At 41.8% G+C, this 17,295-nt stretch overlaps 1 protein-coding gene across 4 annotated transcripts in view; it reads right to left on the bottom strand.

The window, feature by feature from the left end:
- fermt2 (FERM domain containing kindlin 2) overlaps positions 1–17,295 on the bottom strand; it is a 36,863-nt gene extending 19,568 nt beyond the window's left edge. For 3 of the 4 annotated variants that reach the window (XM_085442639.1, XM_085442640.1, XM_085442641.1), the window contains exons 1-3: positions 17,038–17,295; positions 15,716–15,873; positions 2,856–3,089 (exon numbers count right to left, since the gene is read on the bottom strand). In XM_085442639.1, the coding sequence (XP_085298765.1) occupies positions 2,856–3,089; positions 15,716–15,872 (391 nt within the window). In that variant the 5' untranslated portion in view covers position 15,873; positions 17,038–17,295. The remainder of the gene's footprint in view (positions 1–2,855; positions 3,090–15,715; positions 15,874–17,037) is intronic. The other variant, XM_085442643.1, reaches the window with a different exon arrangement.

Raw genomic sequence — 17,295 nt, 5'->3', positions numbered from 1 at the left:
ACAAGGCTAAATATGTGCTAAAAGGCAACTCAGAAAGGATAATGATGCACTTACATTTAGGAGATGGAGCTGAGGCCAAACCACAGTACTCCTGTGTTATGACAACAGTTGAGAGCACATTTGGGCCCAGTCAAGCAGGCCACAGGTTGATGGGTCATAACTCTGCTGGACCAAAACGACAGAGCTAAGGTCCATACAAAAATCAGAAAGGTTTCTTGAGGACAAAGTGGTGGGACCAAAAAATTACAGATGTCTGCTTCAAAGTCACTCTTCATGTGAGGTGCTACTGACAAATTACTCATGAATCTGTTTTGCCAGACATTATTTAATGGCTCACTGTAACATTTCATTACTGGTGCTGCCTATTAGCCATTCCATAGAAAACCCTCTGTGTTGGTTTTCAAGCGCACAGTAGTTTAAAAGAGCTTGCACAGTTGCTCTGAGTGCAGCAGCTTGACTCTTGTTAGTCTGAAATGACGCTTTTCTAAGGGAGGCAGCAGATTTGCACCACCTCAGGCTCCAATGTCCCCAGTCATGTGTTAGTCAGTTATGAAGAGTACATTCTGTCTGCTGGCTCACAGAACAAATGGTGTTAGAGGGTGTGTGTGTGTGTGTGTGGGTGGGTGGGCTGAATATATATTTAGTCAATATGAGAAACCAGGTTGTGAAGATGGCACAGTGAGCAAAAGGAGGAGCTGGAATTTTGGTGGGGTGCAAAGCAGCTTGCAGGAAAGGCAGCTAACAACAGTACACCCTACTGTGGGATGACATTAGCTGATCCATCAGGATTGGGGAGTGAGTTGGATTTCATGACTTGTCTGAACTTTAATTACACAATATACCGAAGTTATTGGTTGCATCATTAAGCAAATGAAGATTCAACAATTTCTTCTGTTCTCTAAAACTTTAAGCTGAGTATCTTTTGGTGTGAATTGGGCCAGGAAATTGTGACAGAAGTTTTCCCTGTAGCATTGTAGTTGCATTTCTTCACAAAACAGAAGACATTACAAAAAGTGGAAAAAATATAATTTTGGAGAACTCTGAATTGTTTACAGAGTTCAAAATTGTTATCTTTAAACTAATTGTGGAAAATCCCAAATGCCTCTTTTTCCTATCAACTAAGCAGTAGAGGACACGATGTAAGGTCAAAACAGGAGTGGAACTGAGTGATTTTTGTGTATTACAGTACATCAGCCTTTTGCTGAGCCCTCTTCTCTTTTCCAGTCTTACCAGATGGAGTGCATTTGTCAAGAACAAGCTGCTTTGGACATGGGAGAAGTATGTAATGACAATGAGAGTGTTATGTTGATTTCTTATGCTGGATGTTCACTGACAGAATTCAATTGCTCTAGCGAGACTAAAAACCAGACAAGACATTAGTTTGGAGGAAAGAATAATGTTTGTTAATACTGCAAAGTAAAAGACTGTTGCATGAGGTAGTTGTAAAACTGTTTTCTCTTTCTGTTTTGCAGACTTGCACAAGTAACCCAATGACTGAAGAACTAAACACGAGAACTAGATCTGGTCTTAAAGCCAAGCTCATCATCACTGGAAAAAAAGAAGAATCAAATCTGGTTTCCGTCTTTCACTATACCTGCTCCTCCCTTTCTGCTGTCTGAAACAAAGGCCAGCTGGACAGGCCTCCACTCTTCCTGTCCACTCGTATTCACTATGCAGCTCACAGGCAGGCAGGAGAAACTATGCAGAGGAAACTGTCAAATTGAAAGCTGCCCAAATAACAAAAAATGCTTCCAGGTCACTGCAACTGTAAACTGTCATACATCTACAGCAAAAGGAAAAAAAACATCCCCACTCTCTATTTTTGAAAATAAAATCTTGCAACTTGCAAAGTCAGCTAAAATAAGTTTTTCTAAAATGTATGCTTATGTAAATGTGAATATAACAGATGTCTCTGCCCCGTATTTTCAAAAAAAGCTTCTTTGTATATTTACACTAAATAAAATGCTCTGCAGAAACTAAACTAAAAGCTAAGTCAAGCGATACCAAAAGGAGACCCTGTCACTGGAGCCCCGGATCCTACTTGCCGAACACAGTTCAGTGACCAGGACACAACAGGTGTGTTATGATCCTGTCTAAGGATACACGTGCGTGGGAGTTTTTTCAAACCTTCAAACTGTACTGTAGATAGTGATTGAGAGGCAGAGGCAAGGGGCAAGGGGCAAGGATTGAGATCTGAGCTGAAGAAAAGTGGATGTTAGTAGGTCAGGGGTTGTTGGAGTCCAGCATGTGACCTCAGTCATCTTTGGCAGATCAGCAGATATCTATAGTGTGTGCGTGTGACCTTTAGGCATTAGTTACGCCATGGAGGACACTTAAATTAGAACTGATGTTATAAGAAGGAGACTGTGACCAACAGTAGGAGTCATTTCTGTGTACCTTGTTGCACACCTTTGTTTCTGAGACAGATAAATAATCTCTGTTTACGAAACATTATTGTGAGACTGATTGGAGCCCAGGTTTCAAGGACATGACTTTAGATTGGGCTGAAAGTCAGGAGACACCACTTTGGCTCTGTGAGCTTAGACTGTGTTTAATAAACACAACAAATTGCCAGGGATAAAAACAAAGAGGGAGGAAGGGCATGATTAGCTATGTTTGATGTCGAGCATTTTAGACCTTTTCCAAAAATACTATCACCACAGGAAGTTTCCAGTTAAACAGGGTGTGCATAAGTAAACTGCATGCCCCATTTTGCAAGTGAAACAATTTCAAATACATAACTACTTGCCAACAACACCTCATCTCACACTGGCTTCATGAGAACTTTTCACATGTCCACTTAAAATAAAACTGTTCATTCTATTCCTCTGAAAAGGAGTCGATCGTTCACTCACTGAAAGTTTTGCAGATGTCCGACACGGCCTTGAAGACCCGGTCAGAGAAGTTGACCTTGACTTTCATGTGCTTCATGTTGGGGAGCTGGAGCCGTAGCAGTTTGTGCTGCGGCGTAAAGAGCAGCCTGGCGTCAGCTTGGATGCCGTACTTATCCAACGTCCAGTGGGTTTTTAACAGCCATGTCTTCTTCTTCTCCCACCAGAGAGCATGGTCCGACCAGTCCCTCTTTACATCTAAGAGAAGGCAGAAAAAGATGGAGAAGTTACAGTGATCAATATGTAAACTGAAAAGCTGCAAAGAAAACTAAGCAAAGAACGGAGCATTGATATTGCTGTATGGTAGAACACTGTATAACACTCTACTGATAACCCAACCAAGTATATCCCCTCCCAGCTGGAGGTCACACTTGATTGAAAAGGGGCACCAGCACATTATTGCAGAGATGGTGAAGTCAAAGACAGAGGAGGGGGGGAAAAGACTGAATGTGTGAAAGACGTGGCTGTTTGTGTGACGCTGAGAGAATATCAGGTTCATACCGCCCTCTTTGTTCCAGAGTCACACCGTGATCCCTTTAAAGCAGACGCAAGGCACCCAAAACCCTGCATTGCTTCCAGGCTTTTGCTCTGCAGGGGATCACCAACAATAGCGACTGACCTGTAGTCTCATGGTGTATGTGTCTCACTTCAAGGGGAAGGTGAAAACCACAGGGATTTGAGGGAACTCAAAGCATCTGTTTTGCAGATCACCTGGTTCTCGTCGGTATGTGAGCAGCTCAGCAATGTGCTGAAGCTCTATTTGAATTGCAAATCAAAGTGGTGAGCAAAACCGAATATTCACAGACATAGTGGTAGCTCTGTTAAAACCATTGTTCTCATGTATTAATGCGATTCATCAGTGACTGGGATACATTCACAAATTAGCCACGCAAGTTAAGCGGTTAGCTCAAAGGCTCATAACTTTACACGGTGTTTAAAATACCAACCGGCTATTTATGTACCCCACACTGTGCACGTGTTCCTTTATGATCAAGAGTAAAATTTAACAGTCTTGTTAGCAGACTGATAGTTGAGATGACGTGAATAAGCCTGAAGTTTTTTTTTGACTACTTTCAGATGTCCCCCGAGTAGTGATGTCATTATCCCGACATTATTTCAGGAAGGCATTTCCCAGATCGGTCTCATTTCCTCCACCCACATACCTCTTCACTGTTTCTCCAGCTTATTCTCAGTCTCACTCTGAGTCTCTCTATGCTCTTAGTGAGTCATTGCCCAGACAGAGACGTCAGTTTGCTCAGTCACCGTTTAATCAAATCATTCGATACTGATACTGCGGGGTCAGTGAGGGTGTTTGAAAAAGGTCTGTATGCTCGTCAACAACCTATTGTCAGACAGACGTTTGATATCCCTACAAAGATAAGAAACCAATAGTCAGATCACAGGAATATAGTGCAAATACAGTATATTGGCACATCATGATTCAGGTTTCAGTTAGAAAATACAAAAGCTCAGTAAAGTTTACATATGCAGACTAAGGGAAAGGTTTTACCACAAAATACCCCTATGAAGCTTCCAATTGTGCTATTTAATCTCAACTAACTCTAATTCAATGAATTATCGAGTCTGTACATTAATGGAAAAAAATATGTGCTTTCTTCCTCATTAAGGACACCGACCTAGTTTGCATTCAAGGCTGGTAGCACAGGAGAGAATACGTCGTCAGCTCATTACATCTTCTGCTGTTATGACACGAGGAAGGACACAGGTAATAATGCACAAACTGGAGCCATAATGGATTGCAATTACCTTCAAGTACACTGTGAGCAAGCAGCAGTTACACACAGAACAGCGCAAAACCTCACATCCATTTTCCCTTTATAATGTTGATGTTTGCTGGTAATTCATTCTATAAATTGAAAAGTACATCAAAGTGAAAGACTGCAAAGATGATCTTGAATGTTTCTCTTTGCGACCTTCTCTGTCAGTCAAACAGTTTGGTGCCACCATGGTGGGCTTTTGTTTCCATGTGCTGCTGTTGTTTTCCACGACCTTTACATACAGGCATCTATACACACTGTTGACACACTCCTGCGGACTCTGCCTAAAAGCTGAATGAATGGGATTAGTGGGTGAGGAAGTGAAACAACAGATTGTCTCTCCTTAGACCAAGGAAGCAAGACTGCTGAGATGTGAGTAAAGCAAACTGGGCTGAGGAAAGGATTACAAGAGATGGGGAGAACAAGTTTAAGGAAAAGAGTGGCCACCAGCATGTCAATGCAGATGGCATTGTGAAAGCCTAGGGCTCTGTGAATTCTCCTGGGGAGGGGTTGTTTGTCAGGCTGTTGGCACTGTTTACTCCAGTGGGCAAACACTTGGTACTTGAGTGAAAACATTCCAGGCTTTCTGAAGCCCTGTGAGAGTTGCTTTAGCAGCATGGGGTCTAGCTGTCATCAAGCAGTTCTGATGCCTCAGCTGTGCAGATAACAACTTCATATGCTACCTTTAGAGAAACTGCTCCCTTAAGTCTTCTACAGCTATTAAAGGCTGAAATAATGAGAGGGAGCACAGAGAGAAAATCTGAAAATAATCCTGAATGTATTTTCATAACTCTGCTCACAGTTTTTCCTCTTTCAACCTTGTAATTTCTGGTGTCTGGGAGCCCTGCAGAACAACTAGCATTAACGTTTGGCACTCAGGTCTTCACCACAGACCACATTCTATAGAAATATCCTTATACTCGGCATGCATGACCACCATACAATCTGTGGCAAGACATGAGTGCACTTTTTGGCTGGTCTCAGCTACCCTCAAGAAGCTCTCTACGGCCCCTGCTTCTGTTTCTTTGTTGCCATCTTATGCCAAAACCTTCCTGGACACGACTTTACCGTCTCGTTGCTTGTATCATTACGCAGTGGGTCGATGTGTCGTGATTGGATAAGGGCAGCTCGGGCAGGCCTCCATTGGACTCTTAAAGCTGTAACATGGTAACTCAATCCACAGATAGAGGGAGGGCCAATGGCATCTACCAGCTAAAAATGCAGTCTGCCAAGCCTGACGTAATACAGCAGCCAGAGGAATGGGGGGCCTAAGTAATTGGCTGCATTAAATGTGGACCCACAGCGCCTTAACAGAATGATGTGTGTGTGTGTGTGTGTGTGTGTGTGTGTGTGTGTGTGCGCACGTGCGCATGTGTACAACTTGAATGACATGAGGAGGGGAAAGAGAATGGGAAAACCGTGTTTTATGACCTCTGCAGGATATGACAGATGATACAGAGTATGTGTGAGGAGGTGTGGGTATTAGTCTAGGGGAGGGTGGTCTTCTTATGCATGCACTAACTAAATTAGCTCCCTGTGTTATGTGCGTGTTCATGATTTAACAAGCGAAATTAATTCATAAATTGTGCCCAACCAACTTCTTTCCCCATTCGTCACCCTTACTGCCGCAGCTTTCAACCAAGACCACTTCCTCTGCTTTGTGCACCAGATACCACAACCAGAATTACTGGTTTAGAAAAAGAAGAGGACGGATTAATAATGCCATTGTTTTAGGAGGCATTTAGCAAAAAAGACAACAGACAGACAATGCTAAAATTGTACTCTAAAGGGCTTGAACTGCCACTCCCTTCTACATCCTGCCTCTTCATCCATTTTCTTTTAGTCAGCATCGGTGCAGTTTATATTAAGTGACTGTGTGTAGAGAGCCCGTCTGTGAGGGGGAGAGGACGGGACAACAGAGAAAAGCATGAGAAAAAGGGAATGAGAGAAAGGTCATGGAAAGGAGGAGTGGAAGAGGATGAGCAGAGGACGGGGAGGAGCTCTGTCTAGGGACACAATGTGAGAGGACAAGTGATAGGAAGCATCAGGAAGAGGAATTTCAAAATGAAGGTCTATCTGTGAAAAACACTAAATATACAGAAACATCTTCGATTGTCCTCATGCCTCCAAAAACTAAAACATTCATGTTTGCATCTGTTGCAGAACAATGTCATAAGCTCATAAATAAATCTTATCTGATCAATGGAAACCAATTCTCAATTGGAATAATGCTTCTATATTTCTAAAATGTACAGAATGACGACAAAAAAAACAACCAGCAGTTCTGCAATCATGTGACCATGTTTTCAGCTAACAGTTATATTTATTTTCTGAACTAATCAGCTAGTCTTTAAAATGTCACAAAGTGTCTCTCTCAGTTTCTTGAAGCTCAACCTGAAATGATGAAACGGCCAATTTTCTTCCATTAACAAACCAATTTACCAACAAATAAGACTGAAAAGAGCAGGAAAAGCCCACAAAGGACGGAATTTTAAAAACATAAATGATCTGAAAATAGCTGATTATTTTTCTATTGATCACTAGATGAACAACCTATTACCTAATTGTTGCAGCTCTACAGTAGATGGGACGCCAACAACAACAACAAAAAAACCACACAAGTCATTCTTAGATGTGGTCTCTGTGGACTCAGTGACTCATGCCCTCTCTTTATTGGGTTTCAACCAGCACAGTGACAGTCAGCTGTTGCCTAAAGCAAAATCCAGGCTCATTTCTAGCTTCACTGATGGAGATCATTTAAGAGAAGACATGGTTACAGCTCTAGACTATTTCTTGTGTTAGCAAAGAACAAAATGATTGTGGCTATCACAACAAATCTGTTAGCTGTCAGTGATATCCAAAGCCACGCAGTGCAAGATTGTATCTTTTTTTTTTAAGCTGCTGATAAAAATTAGCTCGGTCATGCAGTTTCCTTGGTGACTTCTGGCTGACGCCACGGGGAAGTGGTGCAGGGTGACAATTTGTTTTCATACACAACAAAGACAGTGCAGCAGGTTCGTCAGCCTTATATCTCACACACACACCCACACTTTCTCCCCCTGTACAAAGAGAAAGCCCTTCTAAATATATTCCACATCTAAAGCAGGGTGAAGGTTGGTATTGACAAGCAAAGATACAGCCAACAACTGCAATGCACTAAAATAGAGTTACAGCAAATGGCTTTTAGGTTCTTTGTAGCTCGTACGGTCACGCTGGATAGCATCAACATCAGATAGCCAACATGTGCACAACAGGTTAAAAAGAGAGGTGATGACAGTATCTGTATGCAGGGCATCAGACAAAGTCACGGTGGATTGTATTTAAAGATCAAAGCGATACAATGAATTCAGCAGCTGGTGTTAAAGACAATGTATGGAGTTGTAAACAGTGTTAATCACTACACATCAGAAGACAGCCACACGATGCACATGTTACATGTGATACACAACTAAGAAAAGTGTAAAGTTAATAAGACAAACATGCAGTGTTAATCCCTTTGCTATTCACAAAGCAACACTGTTAAAACTGCAGTGCTTTCCATTGACAGGCTAAGTTAAATTAGCTGAGATTACTTCAGCCTCTTTTGTTACGTAACACAGAATTCTTCCAATACCTCAAACATGCCATTTATCAAAGGAAAGAAATATGCAATACACACAGTGCCCAAAAACCATTTAAGTGCATTCTGATGTATTTTGGAATTTATAAATCCCCCCAACACACACACCCAGCCTAGAAGACTCCTATTTACACAACAACACTCGAAACTATACCATTACTGACGTCATCTTCATGACGGTTTCACCACGCCTTTAAAGGTCTTTAGTCTTTTGTCTTCCCACCTACATCACATGCTACAAACTACATCTTTTCAAGCATAAACAGGCCCTCTGGGTTTTCACATTAGGCTGGTATATACTTGAACGCTTGTGTACAAGGTACAGAGGTAATCTGGTTGGTTGTTTGGTCAACACCCTTTCATTCAACCAAAATTGCTAGACAATAACAAGTTTTACTTTAAAAAGGAGGAAAATGACCACAACAGTGGCCTTTAAGAACTGGTCTGTAATCACCAAAGGAAAAAGATCTACCCTGCATTTTCATGGCTGCTAGCTTTATTAAGGTTTACATTTACTGAACTCTTTTTTTATCGTTGGCTTAAAGTTTAATTGGCAGTGACACTGTCTAAAAGAACAGTACAGTAACTTGTCTCTGTTAACATGTTTTACCAGTGTTGGTGCAGAACACTTTGGACTTTCCATCTATCCATGGAAACTTACCCCACTTAGGGTCGTGGGTGTGAACACATCACAGTAATAATACTTTTATAATGAAACAGCCACAGATTCATGAGCCCCAGCATTTGTCAGCAGCAGCTAAAACCAGACCAAGCTGGTCTCTCCTGCAAACAGGAAACTGGCCGCGTCTGTTGTTATGATTTCAGTTGAAAATAACAAGTTCAAATAAGATTTCAGATACGATTTCAGCCAGGATAGTTTTTTTGCTTCAGTTAACCTTTGATTATATATAGACATGAATAGCACACCCAAGTACTTACTCCTATTGTACTTCTTTGAAGTACACTGCCTGCAGCGCGTGTGAACCATTACACAATCTATAGAAAAGACCCCAGAGTCGCATATAATTGGCAGGCATCACGGTCAGGTCTACTGATGGGAAGGATGGTGGTTCAATACCTGGCTTCGCCAACCTTAAAGTTGAAGAATCCTTGGGCGATATTGAGCCACAAATTGCCTCCAATGAAATAAAAGTGTGTGAATGTTAAGCAGCAATTATACTATCTGTGTCTGTAAGATCTTCATGATCGACTCAGGTCCCAGAGACATAAATTTTGTCATCAGACAGTCCTTGTGCCTGCCTGTTTTCTGTGACCACACCAACTCGTCCATGTAGAATTTACATTAGAATACACAAACTACGCATGTGCCCCAGGCAGTGGTCTTCGAGCGTACATCAAAAGACATATAACGCCTAGATTAGACTCCACTGCAGATGCAACAACAACAATGATCAAGTAGTCATTGCTGTTATACTTGTTTGACGTACGCTTGAGGTCCTCCACCTGATGAGAATGCGTAGTTGGAGCATTGTAATGTAAATTTTCTGCGAACGAGTCATGGTCACATTAAAGTCTGCATAAACCCCAGCTCGTTGATTTCAAAATTTACGCCACTGGGACCAAAGTGGACCCTAGCAGACTCCCGGATGTGGAAAGTATAATTCCTGCTTACCCAAATGGCTACTCGTCTGTCGTGTATCTAGATGTCTATCGCTGCAATGCGGTAAAACCTAGGCTTTAGGTTAAAAGTGTTTAGGCATATAGGGAAAAAGCACTTGCATGAATGTGTATGTGTAAATGGGTGAATTTCACTTAGAAAAGTGCCACGTAAGTAGCCCATTTAATATTACCCCTCGTGCTCACTGCCTAATGATGAAATTTAGGTCACTCAGAAACCAAGCAGACCCTCGTGCACTCGCTGACACATGAAGTGAAATCAAGGCCTTACAGTTTTACATCCCAGTCTCATCTCAGCAACTTACAACTCTGCAGGACAAGATCAAGCAGCTTCAACTATAAATGAAGAAGACAATATGGAGGCCTACACGTAAGATGGTAGTGTAAGAGCTGCTGAACTAGGCTTTTATAACATTGAATGAGATATCCTAACATGAAATTTACTGATAGGAGTAAAAAGGGTGTAACAGCGCTGGCTTTGATACATTAGGAAAGGCCAGAGGGCTATTAAAGGAAAACTCCTTAGAGACAGATAGTTTGTATCCATTTGTGTCATAATCCAAACACAGCAAAACAGTGAGGGTACTCCTCCTCCACCCTAACACAGCTTTATGCAATTAAGTGTTCAGGGACCCGGTGGAATAATGACATTACAAAGTTACTCTGGGACTAAGATCAGTGGAACAGATACACAATACTCATTTGTCCTCCATGTATGAAACCTACCAGACGTGCCTTCAGGACTGTGATAAGCTGGCCCGCTGATGCCCCTGTGATTTGGATGGCAAAAAACTATATTGCAACATCATGAGAAATTCTCAGGAGAACAAACATACCAAAGTGAAAGTTCTAAATACTGGAGGCAGCTAAGAAACTCTTATTTCAGATGATTTGATCACTGAAACAAAACTTTTCTCTATGAATGGGAGAGCAGAGGGGAAAAAAAAGAGGTGGGGACAGCTTTAAAATGAATGAATGTGGGCTGAGAAGCAGAACAAAAACTCCAGATCAGTTTACTCCATTGACACACAGGTGTGTGGTGTTACAACAACAATGTGGAGCGCTAACATTTCCTTCCACTGGATCCTTTGTGCTGTTTGTACTACAGAAAGGTCGGGGGGGGGGCAAAAAAAACAACAACCTGGCATCAGTGTCGCAGAGGAGCCAATAATATTTTGTTCCGGTGCATGTTTCAGATGCCAAACATAATTAATTAAATCATCCATAACAAACAGCAGTCCTTTCATACAAGTGCTTACAGAGAGAAGGCAATGGAAAACAATGATATTAAAATCCAACTGGATAATGGTGCACTTTTCAAATCTACATTTGTAAAGGGGATCAGATTACCAGCCATTTTCAGTGGGTAAATCATAATCTTGATAGCATTAAATGAATCATTATTAAATTAATCCACTAATAGCTCAAGCTCTGAACCTAGCACTCATGAGATTCTGGTTGCATCAACTTCAGCTGTATAATCAGCTGAATATTAAAAGGAAAAAAGAAAAAAGAAGTAGCTCAGCAGACCTAATTGGGCTGCCAAACACTTCTATATATGGCCAACACAGAGTATGTATAGAATTATACTGACCAATGGCCAGCATATGATCACATTTGCAAGTCTAAGTACAGAGCAACACAATCACAGCATCTTACCGGTGAAACAGGAAAGCTCTAGCCTGGGCAGGACCACCACTTAGGATAAGTACTTCCTGCCAGAGAGATTAGACAGTAAGATGAACACACAGCCTGCCAGGCCATTTCTCACTTCATGAGGGCAGACCTTTCGAAAGGCTCCACAGCCACAATCAATGAGTCTCATTAAGTATAGCAATTTGTTTAAACCGTGTGTCGGGTCACGATGATAGAAAACAGAACACAGGTGGTTATAACCACCTATCAGTGTTGTCCTTTGTATACTGTAATAAAAGTAAAAGATGTGAGAGATGTGTTCGCTCTCCTCGGGAAAGCTATAACTGATATTGCAGACCCATCTCTCTCTCCTCAGCCCAAGGCGAGGATGCAAGGCACACAGGCAGGAGAAGGTGCATTTAAAAAAGAAAAACCATAGCGGAAGGTCAACATCCTGTGCTAAACGGCAGCTGTTTCCCAATGAAACCTGGACACCACCGTCTTAAACCAGGGCCTTCTGGTCACCACAACCTGCAGCAGCGGCAAGATCAGTTTTATTAAAGACACCAAAGTTAAATAGCTGACCAAATAAAGTATTATCTTGAAAACCAAATTTGTTCAATGCAAACATTACAGTCACTTGCAAATCAATCCTAATTCAACACTTAACAAAAAAAGAACATGGTGATCATCACAAATGCATTGAGGACATGCAGCAAAGGTTTTCTGTGGTGGGTTTGTGGTGAGGGATCCAAAAACTGCAGGTCACTCACTGGAAACAATCACATTAACTCTCAAAAATATGCAAGCTCTATTTTTGTAACACTTAACAGTCAGTGTAAATGAACAAACCTGTGTACCTCTGTGTTTGCTATTGATTATTAAGCCTTGCTACGCCAGAGAAGTGGATGGTTTTGAATATTCAGACACAATAATCAAAATATATTTGAAAAAAGTGGAACAGAGAAAAGAGGGTGAAGTCAGAGCGAAACATGGAGAAAGGAAAAGACAGAAACAGAGCAGTAGGTGGTTGAAGCAGGCAGCAAAGACTCCAGCAATGACGGCAGCGACCAAAGCAGCATGCCAAACCTTTGGAGTCATTTCCTGCTTCGTCGAAGACTTTTATGGAATTTTAGCAGCGTAGCTAACGTCACAATGAGGACAGACAGCAACAGGAGAGACAGTTCAGGCCTATACTCTATACAACTTCCTCTCCCTCGCTTTCTACTCTAATTTCTTCTTCTTTGCGGGAAAAAGATGAAACTATATATTTTTTTCCTGCAAAGAAGAAGAAATTAGAGTAGAAAGCGAGGGAGAGGAAGTTGTATAGAGTATAGGCCTGCCACTTCTAAAACATTAATCGATTATGCACTTTACCCCAGTTTACCCAAACTAAAAGCTGCACAACTTCCTAATGTTGTTTGTACAATACTTGTTTTGCCTCCTAAATGGCGCAGAATTGCCTTTTAGAGAGGAGTGCAGCACTTTTAGAAAACATCAACAAAGTCAGAGAAAGCGCCAATGATTGAGCACAATGGCAGGATGAAAGGATTATAAGAGCAAGGGACGAGGGGTTGGTTAATCAGCTGGCTTTAAATACTGCTCTCCTGGAGTTTTGCAGGGAAATGGAAGCAGTGTCCGCTGCTGTGATCAATAGCGGAGTGCCTTCCTGGCATTTGTCTATTTAATCCATTATCGAAGGCCATCTGAGCCTGCACTGTGGATGGGAGACCTGCAGCACAGAGGAAGGGTTGAATGATGAAAGCAGGATGCATGCGGTTGACACACACCCACCAACCCACACAACCATACTCGCATGTGGAAACACATGGACAAATACTACTAATAGGAACAAATGTATAGCCTGTTGTTCTTTGCATAACAGGCAGACAACACACACAAACACGCTCATAAAACTATTATACGTACTGTGTGTGCAAATATACCCTATCACACATATTAACAAATGGTGCTGACAGCAAACAAAACAGTGCTATCATCATTGTGGAAAGCAGCTGAAAAAACTGAGTCAAAAGGTGGTTCCTTCATTTTAAAATGCAAAAGACCAAAATACGAAAAGAGGAGGGAGTGTGAGACAGAGGCCTTGCTTGCAAACACTCTTACACCTGTGTTCTTTCTCAAAGCACCATGTGAGAAATGCCATCTATGTATAACCACTACGACCAAGCCACCAGCAAATCCAACAGCGAGTACCCGACAACACTTGAAGGGTGTTTAGTACGCAGCACTCTCACTACCGAGAGCTGCGAGATATGGAAACAGGTTACTGAAAACGTCTTGCTTTTCATTTCCCCCAAACTCAGAATGTAATTTGAACAAACAATTCATATTGTACACCAACACAGTAACAAAACTTCAACTAAGATAAGAAGTGCGTGTTCAAAGCAGCCAAAATTCTGTGTGACAATAATAGTGCATGCTGTCCTGCAAAGTGCAGTCATGTGGATAACTTATACTGTCTATTGGTTAATGATTACAGTGGAAAACAAACTCGTGTTTAGGGATAGAAGAAAGTCCCAACAGTCTCCATAAACATGTTAGAAAGCACAAAAACATCAAACCATCAGAAAGCAATTTAATGCTACTACACAAGCTCTGCTCTACCTTGAAGTATACTTGAGTAAGCCAAATTAACTGCAAAAAGGTTGCTTGCAACATGACAGTATGGAAAAGATTCCAATATATTTTATGAATGTAAACAAGGCTGAAGCTACAGCACTTTTTTATTGTTTGATGGGATGTGACAAAGGCACAAACAAATATGTGAACCCACCTCCTCCTATTTTACAGCCAACATCAAGCTTAACAAATCAAAACTATTTTCAGTTGTGGACGTGAAGACCTCAAGTCACTGGATTCTTTAGGAGATTAGAAGAATAAAAGAATAAGTCATCAATGACAACATCCTTACAAACAGGAAAACAGAAATTATAGAGATGGTGAAAACAAAAGATAGACAATCAGCCTTGATGCGGCCTCTGATACATGATGATTTAACTGTAATAAAACTGGTCTAACCTAAAACACCTTTTATGTTACGATATAAACCTATCATATCCCATGTATGAAACGTAATGACGCACAAACACCAACAAATGTTTGATGTGCTTTCAGTACACTACATGGCCAAGAAGGTGAAGAAAAGTTAACTCAGAGAAAGTGACAAAGCCATGCCTTGAGCAGAAAGACCAATGAATTCATCTCGTCCCACGCTCGTCAGCAACACTTCCCTCTCCTAGCAGAGATGCCACTCCGCACAGTCGACCACAGCGAACAAAGACCTCAATTATGTGGAGCTCTAACAGGAGAGCTAAAAACAGTACCATGGGCAGGGAATAAAACCTTGGAGCGCTGCAGGAATTCTGAGCATTCAAGCGTCGTCAACACACAACAAACTGTCACTCCCAAATGGCACTGCAACCACCACCGCTACTGACCTTTCTGCAGACTGCATGAAACAGGGCTGTGTTCAAGTGGCTGGAACAGAAGACTCTTATGCTTACTTTCACCCAAACTTGTCAAGTGCATAACTGCAGCTACACAACAGTTCATGAAAGAGTGGGGGGAGGGAAACAGTGTATGGTTCATTTTATACCTTGGGTTACTGACCCATATATGCTGCAGGGTAACAAAGAGCAACATTAAGCCCCGTTTGAGCTGGTTGCAAGCAACTTTTATTCTCATTAAGCAATTTGCACAGGCGAACCAACAGGCTGCCCTTTATTTTCAAAAACAATAGCAAACTGTGTCCAGACTCTAAACTGATCCCCTTCCTCTGACTTTCCTTCTGATTCCTAAATCCATACTTTTAAGCTTTGCCCATATAGACTTTGTGCTTTCACAAGAAGAGCTGTGTTTCTGTGTGGATGCTCACATCTAATTTGAAGAGAAGTAGTATTTACTGCCCAGCAAACATGAACAGATAACACAAATCAGCCACACGTCAGAAATTCACCAGTGGCAGGATGACACAAGGAAAGGTTTATTACAACAGGAATACATCTAATTATGTATCTGCTTATTGACTGTGGATTGCTTTCTTGTGTTAAGACCACGCGGTGCCTGTTTATTACACTTTAGATTAGCTGATTAAAATAGTCACAACCACTCCAGCAAGCAGCACACTCGCATACCTAACTTCTCCACCAGTTTGAGCATGACTCCACCGATGTGGATTTCCCCAGTGACCCTCAGCGACACGTCCCTGTAGAGGTCGGTGACATGAATCTTCAACTCCCACGTCCCGTCGGCATAGCAGCCATCGGGCATCCGGATCCCATCCAGCGCCATCCTGCCAAACAGAGCCAAAGTTTGAGGGACTGAAAGAGAGAGGGGGGCAAAGGTCTTATCTAACCTTTGTCACACTGATGTGAAGAGAAGCATTTTGGCCACTGTAAGTAAATGCATGTGTCGCAACCCCCAATGCATGCTTTCAAGACCTTGAGTAAGAAGCCTGTTAGATGCCTCAAACAGAAGGCTGATTTCCTTAGCATGGGTACATTTACTTTAGTAGTTTACTAAAAACATGTTACTTGCTCATTTCTTGAAAGCACAAACCTACTGTGCTTTCAATTATGACATTATCATGTCATTAGGGTGAACAACACAGGCATTTACAAGGGACAGGGGGTATTTTGAGATACAATTGGTGCACATTGTGGGGAAATCCAGGATACAGTGTTTCCAGTGGAGTGTGCAAGGTCACTGTGGGAAGTGTTACCTTCTGTGATTAAATAATTTACCGATTGCCACAAACATCTGAATGTTGGTATAATAGTTAACCCCCATTCAGCCACTTTTTAATTACTTCTTGAAAACACTTCCACGCTTATGGCAAAGCTGTAGTTCTGACAGTTGTGGTGAACATTTGACCCTTGGAGAATGATTAAGTGAAGCAGGACGGAATTAACCGTTTTTCCATCGCGCCACATCTCTCGCTGGGAAGAAGACGAGCTCTGCTGTTGGAGGACCGCCAAAAAGTTACAGTATAGCCAATTTGTCATTCCTTGATCGGAGAGTGTCCGACAGATCAAAACAGCCGTCCAATCAATAAAAAACAGAACAAAGGCTATAGTCCCCAGGCTACAAGTTAACCAGAGGCCTTTGGCAGCGGTTATTTACACAAAAGTGCCGGTTCACCTGTTAAAAATAACGGTAAAAGCAGCCTTACAAATAGGCAGAGAGGGGGAAATTATGTAAGCAGAGCTCGTACAACAAACTACCCGGCCCCGTGTTGCACATTCACCGAGTCGGTCCGTAAAGCGGTAAGTTCAGAAGAAAGTGTCTCTAAAAGCAGACAAGCCTCTTAAATTAGCCGGAAAAGTTATTAATATTGAACGTTTTATTGAACGCAGCACAGGCTGTAGGAGGAAAAAGAAAAAGGTTTTCTTTTTATGTATTTCACAGCAGAGAACGGGCACAGCTTTGAGGTCAGCATTTAACTCTGAACACTCACCTTCACAAAGACGAAAAAACGCTGAAGCAGTCGTCTACACGGTAGAGAATAAGTCCCCCGTCTTTAAATCATGTAGAAAGTCTGTAAAAGGAATAAAAAAGAAGAAAGAAATCCCCGAAGAACTCGCTGAAGAAGTGAAGTATCCCAAACTGTTTTCCCGCAGGCTTCGGCTTAATGGAGTCCAGCCTTCCCCTTTCCTCCCTCCCTCTCTTTCCAGCAGTATAACGTCACCGTCACTTCTCCAATCCCACTTTTCCT

The sequence above is a fragment of the Copadichromis virginalis genome, linkage group LG19 (genome assembly GCF_057382275.1).
Source record: "Copadichromis virginalis isolate Kocher_CV1m ecotype Utaka linkage group LG19, C_Virginalis_male_GT1.1, whole genome shotgun sequence".
Taxonomy (NCBI): domain Eukaryota; kingdom Metazoa; phylum Chordata; class Actinopteri; order Cichliformes; family Cichlidae; genus Copadichromis; species Copadichromis virginalis.
Note: the sequence above shows the minus strand (reverse complement) of the source record. Positions and strands in the feature narration are given on the sequence as shown.